The 20,397-nt window shown below is 42.6% G+C and overlaps 1 protein-coding gene across 2 annotated transcripts in view; it reads right to left on the reverse strand.

Annotated features, from left to right (window-relative positions):
• DCP1A (decapping mRNA 1A) overlaps positions 1 to 20,397 on the reverse strand; it is a 117,945-nt gene that overhangs the window by 21,187 nt on the left and 76,361 nt on the right. For both annotated transcript variants that reach the window (XM_089681853.1, XM_089681854.1), the window contains 2 exons: positions 16,041 to 16,158; positions 10,475 to 10,585 (listed from right to left, as the gene is read on the reverse strand). In XM_089681853.1, the coding sequence (XP_089537979.1) occupies positions 10,475 to 10,585; positions 16,041 to 16,158 (229 nt within the window). The remainder of the gene's footprint in view (positions 1 to 10,474; positions 10,586 to 16,040; positions 16,159 to 20,397) is intronic.

A 20,397-nucleotide genomic window follows, 5' to 3' on the forward strand; every position in this document is an offset into this window, starting at 1 on the left:
ATTAACAGTTTTATATGAATTTTTACAATGGCTATGTTGACGGTCTGCTAAAGTGGTTGCAAACCTCAGACATGAAATATGAACAAAGCATATCCCTCTATAGTGTGTACTTGTGTCAATCCAGAGTACTAAGTGTCATTTCTGTCTGCTGCCTTGTTCCTCTGCTATCAGCATGCATCACTTCGGACCAATTTTTCTGACACCAAGAGAGAAATGGTGAAGGGGAGGACATAGCCTGTGATTGACAGCCTCAGATCTGTTCCTGTGTGATGGAGGTGTATCCCTTCCCTACAATCAGCTCCCAGAGCTCTCCTCACCGATGTAACTTCAGCTCCCCACCCCCTGCTTTTCAGAGCTAAGAGATCCTGTGTAAATTCTTCATTTTAAATGGATGTAGGGGAAACACAGCAGTAGATAAACAGGTAAACAAACAGGATTTGTTTCATCTCTGTGTATCGCCCGAGGCCAGTGGATATATGAAGCCCTTTCCAGCATTGCCACCACCATCAGGACAGGTTTAAAACCGCTTTTAAAAAATAGCAGAACAGTGATGTTCCAAAAACAAACCAAAAGAAAGGGTTTTATGTATTGTTTTCCTCCTTTTCCAAATCCTAAAGGAATGACACTGATGAGTACCCAATGACCTGATGGTGGTGGCAATGCTGAATGGAGCTTCAGCAGCAACGCTCAGCTTTTTCCTGAGTATTGTTGAAAAGAAGCGTGAATCACTCCTCTCAACCATCAAGGACCTATTTTGTGAACTGGAGTAAAACTGAGAAGATCATGTAAATGAAGAGTTATTTGTGTTTTCTTTTAGTGATGCACTGGAGAATGCAAGCGCTGAAAATGGTTTTTACCACAAAGCTGCAGTTGACTTTAAGCGATTTTCTACTGCAAATAAAGTAGTACTAAAGTCAAAGGCATTTTCTCATTTTGAACAACGTAAGGGAGAGTTATAACCCTTGTCAGTTTTTTGCCACCTGTGTCCAGTTGGGGAGATTTCCCTTCACTGTCTACCCCAAGTCAGTGGAAATCCCTCCAAAATTGAAGTAATCCCTTGTTGTCACCAGAACTAGTGTTCCAATTGTAAGTGTTCCCTCTATTGCTGTTCTGGGGACAACCCAAAGTTTGGGACTTTTACTTTTGAGGATAATAGTAAACAGGACAAATAGGGTGAAAGACAATAAAACCTGACAGGTGTTCCAATCCATTTCCACTCTGTGCAAAGTTATAAAAAAAATGCTTTTAGTTAATTTAAGCAATAGAACGTGGCCTTTGCTCAACCCCAGCCTGAGCGCATCCATCTTGTTTGACATGTAAACTTCTGTCTGTACTGTATAGTTTAATAGTTGATTTGTACGGATCTGTACCTTTAACTTATTACCAAATAAAGGAGTTCATGGTAACAGCATGCACTAGTATTTTATAACATCAGCATTGTAATAGAAATATAAAAAAGTTATATTTGACATTCCAATCTAATCTAAACTGAAATCTCTTTTCATGTTTCATGTTGTCTGTCTGCTGACCTCTTTCCACAACTTCCTGATTCCCTGCGTAGTTTGCAGCTTCTCCTCTGCTGTTTACTTTCAATGTCTAAGGACTACATATCCCATGGTACCTTGCCTCCAAGCAGTGATTCCTATACTGACTCCGCCTCCTGAAACTCCTACTCACAGCACCTCTGTAGTTCAGAAAGCAGGCTCTGTGAAAGTTGTGACACAGCAGTACCTACTCACAGACCATAGTCAATATATGTCACAGAATTCAAGGAAGTAAATGCGTGGGGATCTTCACAAAGTTTACAAACTGTAATATCATTCAGATTAATAGGAGGTTAGAAATAATGGCAATACAATGGGGTTCATTTACTATAACTGGAAAGTGCAAAATCTGATGCAGCTGTACATGGTAGCCAATCAACTTCTAACATCAGCTTGTTCAATTAAGCTTTGACAAAAAAAAACCCTCAAAAAACCTGGAAGCAGGATGTTTTCTTGGTAGAGTTGCACCAGATTTCGCACTCTACAGTTTTAGTAAATCAATCCCAATGTGTAATGAATATATGATATAACATTTTTATGAGTTTCTGAAATGGTTGCTAATATACATATGAGCTGATCTCCCTCCCCTTTTTAAGATACAAGATTCAGGGAGATCTGGGGCTCTCCCCGCCATTGCATAATCATGACAGGATCCATAAATTTTTATCAGCTTCCATAAATCTTATTGGTTGATGAAAGAAAGACTTTCATATTCCCAATTCAGATCTTTCCATGCCATTAACGTTTTGCATATGCATCACCATAGGGACCCTATAAACAGTTGTCTTCACAAAATGTTCTGTTTAATACCATTACATTGAAGACGTGCTACATTGTACATTCTTCCTGCATCTTACATGTCACAAGAATCCGGGTTCTGGTAGCCATAACAGCACACACCGATTGCCAAAAAAAATAAAAAGGATTACATAAGTGGCTAAATGGTTAGCACTTCTGCCTGGCAGTACTAGGGATGTTGGTTCGAATCCCAACCACGGCACCACCTGCCTGGAGTTTGCATGTTCCCCCCGTGCCTGCATGGGTTTCCTCCGGGTACTCCGGTGTCCTCCCACACTCCAAAGACATGCTGGTAGGTTCATTGGACCCTGTCTAAATTGGCCCTAGTATGTGTATGTATGAATGTGAGTTAGGGACCTTAGATTGTACAACCCTTGAGGATCAGGGACTGATGTGAATGTAATAAAATACATATACATTATTATTATTATTATTATACAGTATTTATAAAGCGCCAATAGTTCGCTCAGCACTGTACATTACAAAGGGGGACAGAACATGTGACAGAACAATACCAATACAATGCAAAACATGAGGGGATCGAGGGCCCTGCTCTTTCGAGCTTACAATCTAGGAGGGAGGGGATGGTGGCACAGGAGGAGATAGCTGTGGGGGATGGAGTGGTAGGAAGAGTGGAGGAGGTCGGCAAGTTAGCAGGGGGTGGGGTAGGCTTCCCTGAAGAGATGGGTTTTCAGGGTGCGCCTAAAGGAGAGGAGAGTAGGTGATAATCTGATGGGTTAGGGCAGGGAGTTCCAGAGGATGGGTGACACCCTGGAGAAGTCCTGGAGGCGGGCATGGGAGGAGGAGACCAGGGAACTAGAGAGAAGGAGGTCTTGTGAGGAGCGGAGTGTGCTGCTGGGCGGTACTTGGATATTAGGTCAACGATTAGGTCAATGACAATGTAGTTCGGGGCAGTGTGGTGGACGGCTTTGTACGTCAGCGTTAGGATTTTGAATATGATCCGTTGTGCAATCGGAAACCAGTGGAGGGATTGGCAGAAGGGGGTGGCGGAAACGGAGCAGTTGGAAAGGTGAATGAGTCTGGCAGCCGTATTCAGGATCGACTGAATATATATATGTGTGTATATATGTATGTGTGTGTGTGTGTGTACACATGTTCTGCGTAAATTGAGGGCGCTATATAAGTACCTGTAATAAATAAATGCTCACACTAACAGAGCAACAAACTTCAGATTGTATGTCATCCCCATCTGATCCAGTAGATGGCAGTATTACACAACACATTGCGCACAGTTGTATTTTTTCCCCAAATAGCTCACTGACAGCAATTCAATGATAAAGGAGAAAAGGATCTCATAAAATAGTAATTGTTCACCTTGATAAACCGGTTATTGTTTGCAAAATGAGAGAGGCACAAGGCGAAAACATGTACATTCTTTAAGCTTGTCCATACAGATGGCCCCTGCTCTTATTCTCAGTGATCTGTGCAAAAGTACAGTAATCAAACTGTGGCGGGCATATGGTAAGACCACACACAATTAGGTAGTAAGTACAGCAATACAACACGAAGTGCTGACCACTGACTGTTATAATTGCAGCTGTCCAATTAAACAAATATGATCCTGTAAAGCAAAAATAGAGGAACGATAAAAAAAAAAAAATTAACTGGCTGTCAGGGGAGTCCCCTCTGGCACCAATATGTGATAGGGGCCTGCTGGCTTTCCCATAACACTGCTGTATTTAGTTGTCATCCTGGACTAACAAATTATGCTGAACTCTACTGTAGGAAAAGCTATGTAACAGAACAGCAAATATAACCAATTATAATAAAATATATTGTTTTCTTACTGAACACATAATTTGAGTCATTATTTCCATGGTCATTGATAATTTACATTATTTATATTTTATAATATATAAAGTATATGTGAGAAATGTCCCCAATTCTAAGAACATAAATCAGTGACAGTCTCTATAATGAACATATGGTGATATACAGCTTCAATCCAGTGGTGGTGCTCCCAGTGGTAAGGTAAGAATTACGCACTCACCAGAAGCGTAATTTAATTCTGCAGTATGTAAATCAACAGGGGTCCCCTTCACAGGTATAGGTCCGGACTGGAACTCAGGGTAGGTTCTCCTTCAAGCTGATAAGGATATGAGCCCTCAGAGGATGTAGTAGATCCAGCTGGCCAGAGGTCCCTTTAAGGGATAGGAGGGCACAGATGCCTGCTTACAGGTGCTTCCCTCTCTGGGTCTGGTGGACTGGTAACTGGATCACAGCAGGGCTCTATAAATGATATAGCTCCTTGAACATTTTGTAAAGAACTCTTCACTGCATCAACACACTTTCCACAAGTCATCCGAACAGCAAATTCCAGCTTGCACGACACCCCAGTGTGATCCGATGGATCCATATATTTTATATGTTTATGACAAGGTTTTGTTTGGTTTCCTTGAGTGTTCAGCTTCTTGCCATAAGAGCGCTCACTTTCATTGCTATTTGTATATTTTATAATAGATTACTGTATTTGCTTAGAGGAGGAGTTTACAAAGGATGAGTGTCCGTCCATAAACAATTGCTGTGACAAGATACCAGCCGCATGCGAAGTGCATTGTTTTCAGGAACCGAATGACTCGCAGACTTGTGTTGTGAGAAGGAGCGGTACAGAAAAATTACTATTCCGCACTGCAAAATGGAGCTGCATACATAATAAGCCAAAACGGCTGTCCCCATGTGTACATATAATTCAAGCAAAGCTCCAAAGAGACAAAATAAATTTTTTTTTATCAATTCATGTAGGTATGCTTTCATTAAAAAAACTACTATGGCCTCATCCACATGGGTGGGAGCAGTAAAAACAGGTGGTTGAGTTCCACTCACCTAAAATACAGCCGAGATGTGTACATATTCTGTGGCACTTTGCGATCATGGCCACAACACATGTGAAGCAGCCTGCTAAGTTGACAGGCAACAGAGCCTGCCAAACTCACCCATGTAAGTCAGTGGGGCCATGTCGAATTGCAGCACAGTAGGTGTATTTTAAATTGCCATTCAGCAAAGCAAAAGGGCAAAAAAAAAAAAAAGGCCGTCAGAAGGAAGCCACTGCTTTGTCGCCCACTGAAATGCAATACAATGCAGATCACTCTTTAGTGACAACCAGCACTGGGGGAGATTTACTAAAACTGGAGCACTCAATCTGCTGCAGCTATGCATGGTAGCCAATCAGTTTCAAGCTTCAGCTTGTTCAATTAAGCTTTGGCAATAAAATCTGGAAGCTGATTGGTTTCTATGCACAGCTGCACCAGATTTTGCAGTCTCCAGTTTTAGTAAATAAACCCCTGTGTATCTAGCCTAAGTAATATTATAGTATAAGTACCTAAATCTGATTGGGTATCAGCCTCCTGCAATGCACTACAAATCTCCAAGTAAAAAAGGAGCCAAGAAGTTGTGATGCAGTGCTCATGTGCTAACATGCTGATAAAGGGGAAAAGCAGAGCGAGAGAGAGATGAAATTATTGATTTACCCCTGGTTCACATCTGTGCGGATGGTGCCGCTGCGGATCCGCGCGAAAATCTGTGCACCACCCACACAGAGAAATGCGGACCCGTGGGAGGGTGCCATTAATTCTAATGGCACGCCGCCCGCACTGGAAAATGCAACCGTACTAGGAACCGAGGTTCCCACGCGGCCTGCGTTTTCCAAAGAAGTGCAAGGGCTTCTTCCCTGCGTGTCACAGGCACGGGAGTCCATGCAAATGAATGGGCTCTTGAGCCCATGCAAAACGCGGCCTGCACGGTCACATATATGTGAACCGGGGGTAACTGCTTTTCCTTCACTACCCAGTTACAATTTGGGGGCAGGGGAAAAGACCTAACTGTATCATTTAAATGCAGTAGAGGAAAATCAGGTCTTCAAGAAGACTCTACTGTGTGACTGGGTTGTATAAATTTGAGGAATGAATGGACAAATAAAGATAAAATTCACAAAATTTGATAAAAATGCTCTTGCATTAATCAAAAGAAAATCTGTCCATTTATTACATTTTTGCACTGAAGCTTGCAGCGCACTGCAATTGCAATCAGTGCACAGGCTCCTGCATTGTTTACATCCCAGACCTACTGTTATGGGGCTGAAAAATCAAGAACAAGATAGCAGTGCCCAGCCAGTCTCAGGGCATTTTGCTGGTTTACACAAGGGAGGCTTTTACAGGTAAATAAGATGCATAAAATACGCTAAATGCACATAATGTTCAGCACAGATTGTAGTTAAAACTGGTCCAGAGACAGGGGCTCTTTAAACTTTCAGCTGTATAGGGCAACTCTAATGGCTTTCAAGTAATCTGTTGAATAGAAAAGTAGAAAAGCTACACAACAAAAGCATTTTCTTTTTACATTAAACAAAAAAAAACATCTACATGTATAGGAGAGGATGATTCTAGCACATTCCCTTTGCTAATTTAGTCTTCCTCACCACATGTGTCTATGCTGTTGAAAGTTTTGCAGCGACCTAATTATTAGAGTAGTTTATCTTCTGTTAAAGATGAAAGTAATATCAGAACATGCTTTAGTCTATATGCTGAAGATACAACATTTGAAGATGAAACAGCTTGTAAAGGTCTTCACGTGACAGAGGTAGGGGGTTCTCTTGTGGCTCTCAGATAGATTGATCATACAGTTAAACCTCTTCTTTCGACTCAAGTAGTATTAGCTACAGGTTTAGTTTGATAAAGACACATGTCCATCCAATTTAAGAACTGACTGGGGCAGTAATTAGTATTGCTACTTAATGATTCTGAGGCTTTGAGCTCACACGTGTCCTGGGAGCAGTATTTGTGAATTAAAGGTAAAGGTCTTCTTTTAACCACTTGCCCTACAGAGGATTTTCCCTCCTTCCTGACCAGGCCATTTTTTACATTACTTTAACTGACAATTGCACAGTCATGCAACGCTGCACCCAACTGAAATTTGCATCCTTTTTTTCCCCACAAATTGAGCTTTCTTTCTGTGGTATTTGATTGCCTGTGCATTTTTTATTTTTTACACTATAAGAAAAAAAAAAAAAAAGTGACAATTTTGAGAAAAAAAACAATATTTTTGTCTTTTTGCTATTAAACAATTCTAGTAAGAAGATTTTTTAAAAATCTAATTTAGTAAAAAATTTAGGCCAAAATGCATTCTGCTATATGTCTTTGTGAAAAAAAAAAGCCAATACCTGTAAATTAATTGGTTTGGAAATTTATAGCGTTTACAAATGGCGGTATATATACTGGGATTTTAAAAAATATATATTTTTACTAGTAATGGCAGCGATCAGCAACTTATAGTGGGACCGTGGCAGGCATTCTGACACTGGGGGGAACTGATTGGTGTCACTGACATCCCCAGTGACACCAATACAGTGATCAGTGCTAATAAAAAGCACTGACACTGTACTAATGACACTAGGCAAAAAGAGGTTAACGTGGGGTGATCAAAGGGTTAACTGTGTGCTGTTTTGCATACTGGGCTGTGTGTGTGCTTCAATGTAAGCACACTGCTTTGCAAAGCAGTGTGCAGGAGCTGACAGGGGAGAGAACGGTTTTGTTTACAAACAGTTCTCCCCCCTCCCCCCATTGGAGATGCTTGGTAATCACTGGGCGCCAGCGAGTAAGCACCAGCTGGGACCCGGTGACTGACAGCCACGAATATCAGCGCAGGTAGGGCGTGCGCGCCCCTACCCGGAAATGCAAAATCACGTATATATACGTAATTTTGTACACCCATGCCGCCCTGTAGCAGTAGCTCTGCTATAGGGCAGACGAGAAGTTAAAGAAAAAAAAATAGTAAGACAGCACGTGATTTTTTTTTTTTTTTTTTTTAACAGGACCCTGCAGAAATTAGATTGCAGGTGCAATGTCAGCCTTCTGTACAGTCTTCCTCCAGCTGTGAGTCCATATCTCCATACGGGCTGTTACAAAGCCAGAGGAAGACTGAATGAACTGCTAGCATGCTGATGAGCACATGGCAGACAGGACTTGTAAAAGTGACAGTGGGTGCGGGGAGAGGCACTCCCACCCGCTGTCACAGAGTAAGGGGGGGGGGGGGGGGGGGCGAAGTGACATGTTAAAACCTATATACAGGTGTAACAAGTAACATGTTGTCAGAGGTCAACTTATCCTTTAAACCAGAGGAGACAAACTCAATTTCACGGCGGGCCGTATCAGCATTATGGTTGCCCGCAAAGGGCCAGTTGTATCTATAAGACTAGATGTCCAGAGCACCCCTTACATCAGATGTCAAGAGCCCCCTCCATCGTCCATTTCATCACAGTGCACCCTCCTTACCTAGTGCTGCTGCTGGGAAGAAGCTGGGGGTAGAGCTGGGAAGCAAAAGGTACAGGGTCTGAAGAGGACCAGATTAGGGCTGGAGTCAGTTGGCGGAGTCTGCTAAATGTTGACACCAGAGGAGGTAGAGACGAGGGGGTGCTGCGGTGGCACAAGATCTTTAGGAGGAGCTCTGTCCTCCTCTCTGCTGCCTGTTGAGAAGGGGGGGGGGCAGAGACGAGCCTCTCCGCAGATCTAGCAAAGGAGTTCTGTCCTCCTCTCTGCTTCTGACTGCAGAGACAAGGTGGGGGTGGAGAAGAGCGGGGTGCCGCAGCTGTTAGAGAGGTGCAAAGGCCACATGAATTGACCTAGTGTGCTGGATTCAGCCCAGAGTGCTTGTGTTTGACACATAAGTACTCTGGGTATTTACATCAATTTCCTCAAGTGCTCCAATTTCATCACATAGTCTAAAGACAAATTAGCAGGATAATTTGCTCTAGGACTACCTCTGGAAGCGTTTTTTTGATGAATGTAACTTTTCAAATCAGGCCACGTGGCCCTGCTGTACTGCATCCTACTTCAGGGGGAGAGAGTACTGTATAAGCTCAAAATGGTAGCTTATCACTAGTCAAAAGTTATTAGGAGATATGCTGTGATGTGGGCATGACACAGGAAATAATATGCTAGGGCCGAGCAAGAGGTGATTATGCCTCTGAAGGTTTCCACCTGTAGTGCACACTCTAAGCTGTGCTGGCACCACAAGAGATGCCTTTGTATTCTGGTGCCATGACTGCAGCCTATAGGAACGGTTATCCAATCAAGGCCAAGATTTAATGCCCTCTATAACAGAATGCTGGTTGGAGATCAATATTAAACACAGGGCAATTGATTAGGTATAAGGATAGCTACAGGTTGAAAACATAGCATTTACTGATAAATATGTAAATGTTTCAGAACAATATTAGAAGTCATTGAAAAAAATCAAGGTGAGAGAGTAGTGATGAGCTACAATCTGTAGGTGACGTGCAGCCTGACATTCCTTTTGTCCCCAATGGCAGTTTACACCAGCGTTTTTCAACCAGGGTTCCTTCAGGTATCTTCTGGGGTTCCTTCAGGTAACTTCTGGCTTGTACACAAAAATTGTACACAAGCCAGCAGGTGAATCAAACCAGTCTTAGTTACACAAAGCCACAGGTTTTCATTGTGCACCATTACAACTTTCTAGCTGCTGACGACATAAAAAAAAACCCAATGATGTCAACAGCTGATGAAAAGGACATTGGGCCCCCGCACAGCATCCTTGTTTACCCCTCCCCTGCTCATCTCCATCAGCACTGGGGTCACATTAGGAGAGTGAGAAACAATGGAATGCTAGACAGTACCAGTGTACAAAGGTATATTTGCTTTGGAAGAATAAATCACCTCTGACGGTGGGTGTCCCACATGTGCAGATGTTGCAGTGTTTTTTAAAATGGTGTACGATTGTGAATTTTAGAGGGTGCTTCAAGATTGTGTAGAATTTTAGAGGGTGCCTCCAGAGTGTGCAGAATGTTAAAAGAGTGCCTTGACTGGGAAAAAAAAAAACAAAAACGAAAAAAAAAAAAAAAAGTTGGGAAACACTGTAATAATAGTAGTATTACATATATATAGTATAACAAGTAGTAATAGTGGAAGTAATAGGCTGCTCAGCAAAGGAAAAGTTTCTAATTTATCTCAAATTAAACTTTTACATACAATTGTGTTATCAGATCTTCTTACACACCTGCAATTTTCTTTTGGAACTGCAAGCAGCTGAAATAGATAATGAATATGACACCATACAGGCTTCTATATAAAAAAAAGAAAGAACAGCAGACAATCACATACTTTCTCCTGAGGAGCAGAGGATCCATGCTCTGCTATTTCAAAGCTGTCTGCCTTCACTAGAGGGGAGCTCTTCATTGTACTGAAGCTGGCACTGATGTCATTCCCTTGACCCTAAAGAAAGCAAAAATACAGTTTTAAAAAATGTCAACTGCATATAACTGTTACCTGGCATATACACTTGGTCAAATAGCTAGGATCAGGGCAAGGTATGCATAAAGTCAGCAGCAGGATACAAGCTGTATGAAGCTCCCCTTGCCCTTTTCAGACCTAAAACAATAATTGAGAACTTTTCAGGTCATAGGTAACTTTTAAATCTTGTTACCTTCCACGCCCATAGGGACACCCTACAGCCCTCCTATGTTGGGCCATCTGTCTGTTGGCATGTTTTCTCCATGATGTACAGGTCTTTGGATTTCTCGCTGAACTGCATATATTAAGATTCTTCACTTGAGTTTTGAGGTCGAGACTTTTAGCCGTACCAGCTTACCAGGCTAGTTTTGGATAGAGTGGAGAGGGATTAGAACCCCCTGTAAGTTTTTATTGCGGTCTGTGCCCTCATTAAAGAGATTCACCCTATTTTTCCTGTTTGCCATTATCATTGAAAGTAAATAAAATTCCAAAAATTGGGTTGTCCCCAGAAAAGTAATTGAGAGGAAATATTCCAACTGAATGGACACTAGTTCTGGTAACCTGGGAGTCTCCAAGGGATTACCTTAATTTTAATTTACAGGGATTTCCACTCACTTCCTGTTTGGCTATGGGACAGGAAATCTCAGAAAAAAATAAAAATAAATATAAATATATATATATATATATATATAAAACGGGGTTATAACCCCCCCCCCCTTTATCTAAAGTGAAAAAAAAAAAAAGTTTTGCCTACAGTTCTACTTTAACAATCATCTGCCCCCAAACTTCATGGCACCATGGAATTGGATTATGTATTTAGAACAGGCTACATTCACAACTCCCATGGATTAATCCATGGATTAAAACAACCCGTCTGACAATTGTTGGGGTATGTTCCTGCCACTTACAATTAGATGGGTGGCAGTCCCTACCGCCTGTTTTTACTGCTCCCTTTCCCTTTGTGTAAACGAGGCTTTGGTTTAAAAGTTACCTGGATAAGCAGGATAACATCTTTAACATTACAGAACAAATCCAGTTCAATAGGACTACTACTAGCCACCCCAAAGGCTTAGTTTACACTTTACTGCTGGGGGGAAAGGGCACTACAGCACTGTTATTTGCAGTGTTCGGACAGTCGCTGCTTGGTTCTTACAGCTTTTCCAATCTATCCCCCACTATCTAAGTAAACCCAAAAACTAGATCAGTGTGTAAGAGTCAGCTACTTCCATCAGAGTGATCCCAGGAGTGTTTATTTCTGCAATAGAAATGACTGTGCATGAATAATCAAATCTATTTCATCAATTTATATTATTTTATTCAGATGATCAGCAAATAAAGAAAAAAAAAAGAAAACACTGCAGTTATCAGAATTTAGTAAGTACTGTAGGATGGTGAATGCTGCTGAATGAGATAAATTGCCTGTTTGTGTTTGCAGTTGGGATTGTGGACTGTACATGTTGCCAATACTATAATACAATGTATATGGTGCATTTAGTCAAAGTTCACTTTGATGGTCACTGAAATGTACAGGAAAGAAAAACAACAAAATAGAGCAATTCCAGTTGTTCATGCCTGTATTTAAATTTCCCTCTGGGACAATTTCATTGGGATTCTGTTCTCTTTTTAATATTTGGTCAAAATTCACAATCACTATACCAAGTAATACCAACAAGTATCTAAAAGCTGAAATAGGAAAGCAGTCATCCTAATGTAACTAATGTTGGATTTTTTTAATGCTTAGTTTGTAACATACAGTACATATATGGCAGTAGCCGTATTTCCTCACTGAAAGTTATGTTCCCTGCTGTGTAACACTTTCAGAATGATTGTGACTTGCTTAACCCCTTAAATTGCTTAAAGCCTATTACACAGGGCCTGCTGATTAAATACGTAAGATCCCCTGCAGTCTCTAGGGATGTGAAGCAACCGCCATTGTCTTGTTTCCACAGATCATGCAATCGTTGCCTGAGTTTTGCAGCACCTTTTATTTATTCATTGTCAAAGGTGTCATTTTCTTTCAAAGCAGCTTTAAAGGTAAAGATCCTGAAATGACATATAGTCCCTAACTGTTGGCAGAGATGTCAAAATTTTAAAGAATGGCTAACAGACCCTGAATCACTAATGTTTGGCACCAAATTAGGCAATTTGACATCTCAGAACTAAAGTATTAGCTTTTAGAGTCATCAGTCTTGGGGCCTGATTAGGCAACTGTGTACTTGTAGTGGTTCAACAAGGCTAGGTTCACATCTGTGCGAGTGGTGCTGCTGTGGATTCGCACAAAAATCTGCGCAGCTGCACCACCCACACAGAAGAATGCAGACCCATGGGCGGATGCCATTAATTCTAACAACACGCCGTCCACACTGGAAATCACAACCGTACTGGGAACTGAGGTTCCTGTGTGGGCTGCGTTTTCAGAAGAAGTGCAGGGACTTCCTCCCTGCATGTCCCGGGACACGGGAGTCCATTCAAATGAATGGGCTCTCATGCCCACGCAAAACGTGGCCCGCAGGAACGAGAATATGTGAACCAGGGGTTAATGTTCAGTGAGTGTTCTGGTTCATGTGGGTTCAGGTTAGGGCTTGGGGAGTATTTTAATATTAAAGTGTAACTTCACTCTCTCAACCAACATAGACTATTTTTTATCCTTATGTTGCTAGCATTAGTAAATACATAGGAAAGTATTTACTTCCCGGTTTCCACGACTAGAACATTCATGTCATAGATGGCAGGACTGTTCAGGAGGGGAGGATGGGATTTCTCAGCCAAGCACATTCACCTGCCTGCATGCTTGAGGTAAGGGCAGATAGATTTCAGGAAGCAAATGCTACATGACTTTTCTGCCCTTACTCAAGATGGCCACTGCCAGGAATGCAAGGGGGTATTTTTCAAAGTGATTTCTACGCAAAATCAAGCATTGAGACATGGATGGAGGAGTTTCTTTTGAATACTAAAAATGAATTAAATAGCGTTTTTGGTTTGTGATGCTCAGATAAAGTGTAGTTCTGCTTTAACTGTTAATTTTTGAGGGTCATCGAGGCTATTAGTTATGGAAGTCTGACCAGATCATCATGTTACTGGAGAAGTTATTTCAACAAACATGCTGACTTCTTACACAACTGAGGTGAGAGCATCTGCCAGTCTGAGTGGCGTTCATGCGTAATGCATGCCACATAGAAACAATTGTTAAAGCACCGCATTCTTATAGAAAGTTATAGGTACAGCTTACAGGTCAGGGACATAGGTGCACAACATTATTTTCACTTGTTTTTGTTGCCCAATAGTCCTAGCCCTGTGTCAGAAACAGTTACTGTTACAACTGGACTGAAACCTAACATACTGGTAAGGACTGTACTCAGCTAAAAGCTCTATCCAGTGGTGAAGGCAGCTACTGTCCAGTCCCTGGAATCGGTATTCATGTCAGGGCAATGCACACCTAGGCAGCTTTATGACTGCCAAGTAACAACTTGTCCTGGATGGCTTCCTAGAATGGGATACTGACACTCTCAAACACTAAAAAGATCCCTACACAGAGCATCTGCCAGGTGCCCTCTAAAACACTGGCACCTATGCCACTTAGGTACAGACTGATGTACAGTTTAGTAAGGGCATGGAAATGCCAGCTTTAAGATGGAAGCAATAAGACACTTATCACATCTACATACTTTCATCCAGGTCTCAAAATCATATCCTACTCTAATAGAGACAGCATTCTGCAAGCACTTGGAGGATTAAACTGTATTTAGAAGTCTAGATTAAGTCAATCGGGCCCTTAATAAATCTCTCGGTGCCTTTGTGGACATGCCAGGCTGACACCGGGGCCAATCTTGCGTGGGCGGCTCATCAGGATTATTTTATGATCCATCTGGAACACAGCAGCTAAATAAGCAGTTCCCATTGCTGGCCTGTGGTTTAATTATTACAAGTAGATTGCAGTGTAAGAGCAGGGACAGGACTGAACTCAGGACATGCATGAAGTCTACTCAAACGCAAAATGATATGGCTTGAAGTTTTGCATTAAGCATGACAAAGATGCATAAAAATACTGAGGCTTTTTCACCTGGAAAAAGACATCCACTTCCTTAACAAAGCATCCAATCACTATTCTAAAGCTTTTAGCCCATGGGCACCAAATGCCAGCATTTTTGTCTGCCCAGGAGGCACAACCTCAATGTCCAGCCCCACTGCCAGTAGCCTGTCAAAATCTACGATGGGCTGAAATATGTTGAGGTGGGAGGCTGTACTGAGTGGTACTTGCATTTAGAGCAGTATGCCTGGAATGCAGGTATTCAGACAGGAAACTGGCATTTGCCTGATTTTCCACCAAAATATCATTATCACATTAAACTCTCCAAATAACTACATGACATAATCTTCCCTTAACCTCCTTGGCGGTATTCCCGAGTGTAGCTCGGGGTAAAATTTCTATACCAAGAGCGGTAACCCCGAGCTACACTCAGGCTTACCATGCGGCGCTGCTCTGGGGGTCCCTGCAGCCCTTACCTTGTCCTTCGCTCCTGCGATGTGTCCCCTCCAGCGTCCCCGGCCATCTCCTCCGGCCAATGCCGGCAACCGGCTTCTGTGTTCCGGTCCCTGTGACGTCGGGACGTACGGGCGCCGGAATCGGCGGGAAATTTGAATTTTTTAAAAAATGTCATTTTTGCTGTCATTGCTATTTCAATGCATTTCACATACATTTTGTCCCTACTGCTTTGTCCTGTGCCCTGCCTGCATTTTGACTGTTCTTTCTGCCTGGAAACTTAGAAAAGTCCATGGCGTCCAAAAAGCGTCCCTTTACGTCAAAAGCGGTTTTAGAACAGCTATAGTAAATCAGAACCACTTGCAGAATTGAGTGATAATGATTCGTGGGGAAATTCGTCATCAGACACTGAAAACAATTTTGCGACTTTGCTCAGCGATGTGCGAATTTGCCTCTGTATTTCAAATTTCAGTGTTTTTGGTTTGATTATACAATTTATGATTTCGTGTTTCAAATTGTATCATATCCAGAATGTTTACTAGACTCTTGTTCGGACAGATTTCAGTGAGTTATTCCTAAAAATTACAGCCTACAATAAAAAACTACATATTTCCATGCAAAAAAATGGTACCGCTTTCAGCACAAAAAAATCGGAAAGAATCATGCCGCCAAGGAGGTTAAATGGTTTCTCCGAAGAAATGCAAGATACATTTCGTTAGACTGATGATAAAAGCAACTCAAAAAACAAAGAAAAAAAAAACTAAAATGAATTTATTTAGGCAGTCCTCCACATTACATAGCATTGGTAAACATGATTAATTGTAGAATTGTACAGTATTGTATTCAATTTTACTTTAAGCTAGGATTGCATGCGTAAATGTAATTATTACAACACCGGCTAATGCACATCAGTGTTTTTCCAAATAGGACTTAATGGTTACAGGAAGGCACACCCACCTTTTCGTATTCATTCTTAGCCTTGCTCAACATCTCCAGGATATCTATGGGTTGGGATCTACATCCATTAATTGGACTTTTTAGATTTTTTGCCCTTTCAGTCTCCTGCTGTACTACTCTGGAAACAAAAAGCACAGATTATTACTAGCATGGGTCTGCCAATTAATTTCTTCTATACACACTTATTTAAAAAATGATCAATACAGTGTCAAGGCTTAACAGCGAATACTGCTTTTTCAATTATTATGCATTTTAATTTAGTCATATTTATTATAATTTATTAGCAACTATCACATTTTAACATAATTGCTGCAACGTGTTTTCATATGGTACTAAATGACATATGTACACATCTTGACTTACAGGTTGTCCTTCTGGTGGCAATCTATACATTTAGATCCCCTGCATAACAGTAAAGATAAGCTTCAGGTTCACTCACGTTCGACCTGAGCACAGCCTGTTCACGTTTTGCCAGTTCATGAATCCCCAGATGCGGTTTGTATATAAACCATTCTGCCATTGAACAGCAGCAGCACTATCCATGTACACCATACTCATTGAATCGAGAAGGGAAGGGGGGGGGGGGGTGGAAGCCCCCCTTACTATAAAGTGGGTTTCCAGATTACAAGAAGTCCCCTCCCCCCCTTCCAATAAGCCTCCATATCTTTTTTGGGGGGACAGGATATGGGGAGGGATGAGCGTCTTACTTTCTCAACATGGAGACAAGATGCTTCGCAGGTGGAAAGGGGGGGGGGTGATGGTTTTGGCCATCTCCTCCTTGCAAGGTAACCTGCCAAAAGTAAAAGACATGTGGCCCGATATGGCTCAGGAACAGGGAGGGGGAACATGCTCACTGCCTTCCTTTCCTTGGCTACCCAGGCTGTATGCCTGGATCAGGGACTTTTATCAATTTTAAGGGGGGCCCCCCCAAGCCATTTTTATGTCACTTTCAAAGGCTTAACTAGCACTGTTCTATAACGTCACACGCAGCTTTAAAGTGTTACTAAACCCCGGACCCTGCATTCACTATATTCGGTCTCCCACAGCACACACAACATGGAAATGCAATTATTTTAATAAATATAAACTGCTAAATAGTATAAAATGTAAACAGTGAGCGCAAAAGGAAAGATGGAAACAGCTAGCACAATGTGGCATACCCTCCGCTTCCACTATACAGACATATAAACAAAAAGGTGCAGGGCTAAAACCTTTTGTTTATATAAACTGCTAAATACCTTTTCTCATCAGCAGTTAGAGCAGTCTTGTGACTTCAGCAGAGAACTGGTTAAAGCTTGTAGGAGGAATTTTCTTTCTGCTCTAGGAGGATGTGAAACCTCTGACCCTCTGTCTGGACAATGCTGATTGGCCCTGTGCTGATCATATGCACCCTCCCATGGAAAAAAAAAAACAACTCTCTAGCAATACACACCAAGCTGAGCATGTGACCATGGGTTTAGTCTGTATCAGGTGGTAATTTCAATTTCAAGAGGGGCAGAGAAAAAAGGATCAAACAAGGATTAACCCCTTAGGTTCCACAGTAAGTATATTGCATATACAGACTGATTTTACTGTTGTGGGTTTAGTAACATTTTAAAGGCGTCTTCCCAAACATGTTATTTAAATGATGTTCAACGTTCCTCTTTAAGCCTCGTTAAAAAGACCCACTCCCTGTTAAACAGTATTTCTTTAAAAAGTTTGCAGCTCGAAGTTCAGGAAAATCGCAAGATTTGACTTCAACAGTCTTCAAATGGGGATCGGCACTATGTATGGGACTTGTGTACTTCCCACTGGAATTGCCAAACTGTTCAGTCCACCTATCCCTACTTGACAGCAGCTCAGATAACAGATAAGCCACATTGTATGTTGCTTTCAGTTAGTCTAATGCAGGCCATAGATGGGTCGTTTAATCGGCTGAATTTTCGCCCGCACGAAAAATCGGCCGATAATCACGCCGTTAGTGAGGCCAGCCCGTCGGCCGTTTTTCTCGGATCTCCTCATTTATTTTTATCAGTCATGCTGGAAAATCCGCAAAAAACAGCAGTTTTTCGTGGACATGGGTGGCAGCATCAGCAACGGGACCAACCAATTGTTTGTTTATTGGCCTAAAATTTGGCCGATGAACGGCCCGTCTATGGCCTGCCTTAGATTGATAGACTTGCACTGAGAGAGAAAACCAGTAAGGCACAATTCTCTGTGCAGGAAGGAGGAAAAAGAACCTACATTGCAGTGAGCAAATTTATCTTCCCCATGTATATAAAACAATGATCTAAAAAGTCCAAGGTTCAAAACATCATATATTGTGCTTTGTAGCTAACAGCTTTTTTTTTTTTTCCCGAAAGAAATTCAACGTGAAAATGTCTACCATTACATCTGTAGTGCAGAAAGTTTTCTCTCAGACCTTGACATCTTTACTTGGTCACTAACCCCGCCCTTAAAGTTATTAGATGGCAGGTAGACTTTAACCACCAGCCTACAGGGCACTTATACCCCCTTCCTGCCCAGGCCAATTTCCAGCTTTCAGTGCTGTCGCATTTTGAATGACAATTGCGTGGTCATGCAACACTATACCCATATGAAATTTGTATCATTTTTTTGAGACAGATAGAGCTTTCTTTTGGTGGTATTTAATCACCTCTGGGATTTTTATTTTTTCTTAAAAAAAACAAAAACCACTGAAAATTTTGAAAAAAAAAGTTTTTTCTTAGTTTTTGTTATACAATTTTGTAAATAAGTGATTTTTCGCCTTCACTGATGTGCGCTAATGAGGCTGCAGCGATGGGCACTGATAGTCTGCACTGATGGACACTGATAGGTGGCACTGATGGACACTGATGAGGAGGCACTGGAAGGTTGCACTGATGGGGATTGGCAGGCATCACTGATGGGCACTGAAAGGCAGCACTGATACATGACACTGATAGGCAGCACTGTTAGGCAGCACTGACTGGCACTGTTAGGCGACACTGACTGGCCCCTGATAGGCAAAACAAACTGGCACTGATAGGCGGCACTGATAGGTGACATTGAAAGGCAGCTCAGATGGGCACTGATATGTGGCATTGATGTGCACTGGCATGTGGCACTGATGAGCACTGACAGGTGGCACTTCTGGGGCCACACTGATCATCAGTGCCCTGATGATCAGTGTACATGTCCCCTCCGCGGAATGCAGATTACTGGCTCTCCTCTCGAGCTGTCAGTGTGACAGCTCGAGAGGAAAGAAATTCCGATAACTGGCATTTCCGTGTTTACAAGTAATCAGCTGTGATTGGACACAGCTGATCACACGAGCGAGCCGACATCTTCGGCTCTTTCCGTGATCCGCTGTGTCCGAGGGACACAGCGCACCGGCGATCGCCGCGCTGCACGCTCCCTGAGCCGCGCATGCGCGGTGAGAATGGAAGGACGTCATATGACGTCCTATCAGAACGAGAGAACCACCTTGTGCCCATCGTACTATAGGGCGGGTGGAAGGTGGTTAAACAGGAATACCTGCACATTGAGTCTATCACACAGCACCTGCTAGACATAGATTTGTGGTCATAGAACTGTTTAAAGGTATCGGTATTTCAAGTGAAATTTCATGGTAAATCTAAGGCTACGTTCACACTAGGTTTGTCAGCAGGTGTCAGGCGTTTGGGAAGTGTTTTTAACGCTTCTCGAACGCCTCTGAAAATTCTGCACAGGACAGCACACAGTGCTGTTCACACGGAAGAGTTAGCGTCACGGCAAAGCTGACGCCTCTAGTCGAGTCAGGAGGAGTTGAAGCCTCCCATTCAAGTCTATGGTGCTGCTCAGGCGTTTGCGGTGCAGTTGCGAGGCGTTTGCGGAGCGTTAATACCATTTAAACTTCATTATAGGAGTTTGTGGTGCGGTTTTAACGCTTGGCAAATGCCTATCAACCGCCTCAAAACCGCGCTTAGGGCGCTTTGGAAACATTTGCAGAGCGTTAAAAACGCTTCACAAACGCCTAAACCAGTGGTTCTCAACCTTTCTAATGCCGCGACCCCTTAATACAGTTCCTCATGTTGTGGTGACCCCCAACCATGAAATTATTTTCGTTGCTACTTCATAACTGTAATTTTGCAGTGGGAGGACTAGCGCCCCCTCGTGGGTGTCGGTGGGGGGGGGGAATAGCGCCCCATCGTGGGTGTCGGTGGGGGGGGGAATAGCGCCCCATCGTGGGTGTCGGTGGGGGGGTCGTGGGTGTCTGTGGGGGGGGGGGGAATAGCGCCCCATCGTGGGTGTCGGTGGGGGGGTCGTGGGTGTCTGTGGGGGGGGGGGGGAATAGCGCCCCATCGTGGGTGTCGGTGGGGGGGTCGTGGGTGTCTGTGGGGGGGGGGGGGAATAGCGC

The sequence above is a fragment of the Staurois parvus genome, unplaced genomic scaffold (genome assembly GCF_062004578.1).
Source record: "Staurois parvus isolate SC_StPar_1 unplaced genomic scaffold, SC_StPar_1.0 ptg000282l, whole genome shotgun sequence".
Taxonomy (NCBI): Eukaryota; Metazoa; Chordata; class Amphibia; order Anura; family Ranidae; genus Staurois; species Staurois parvus.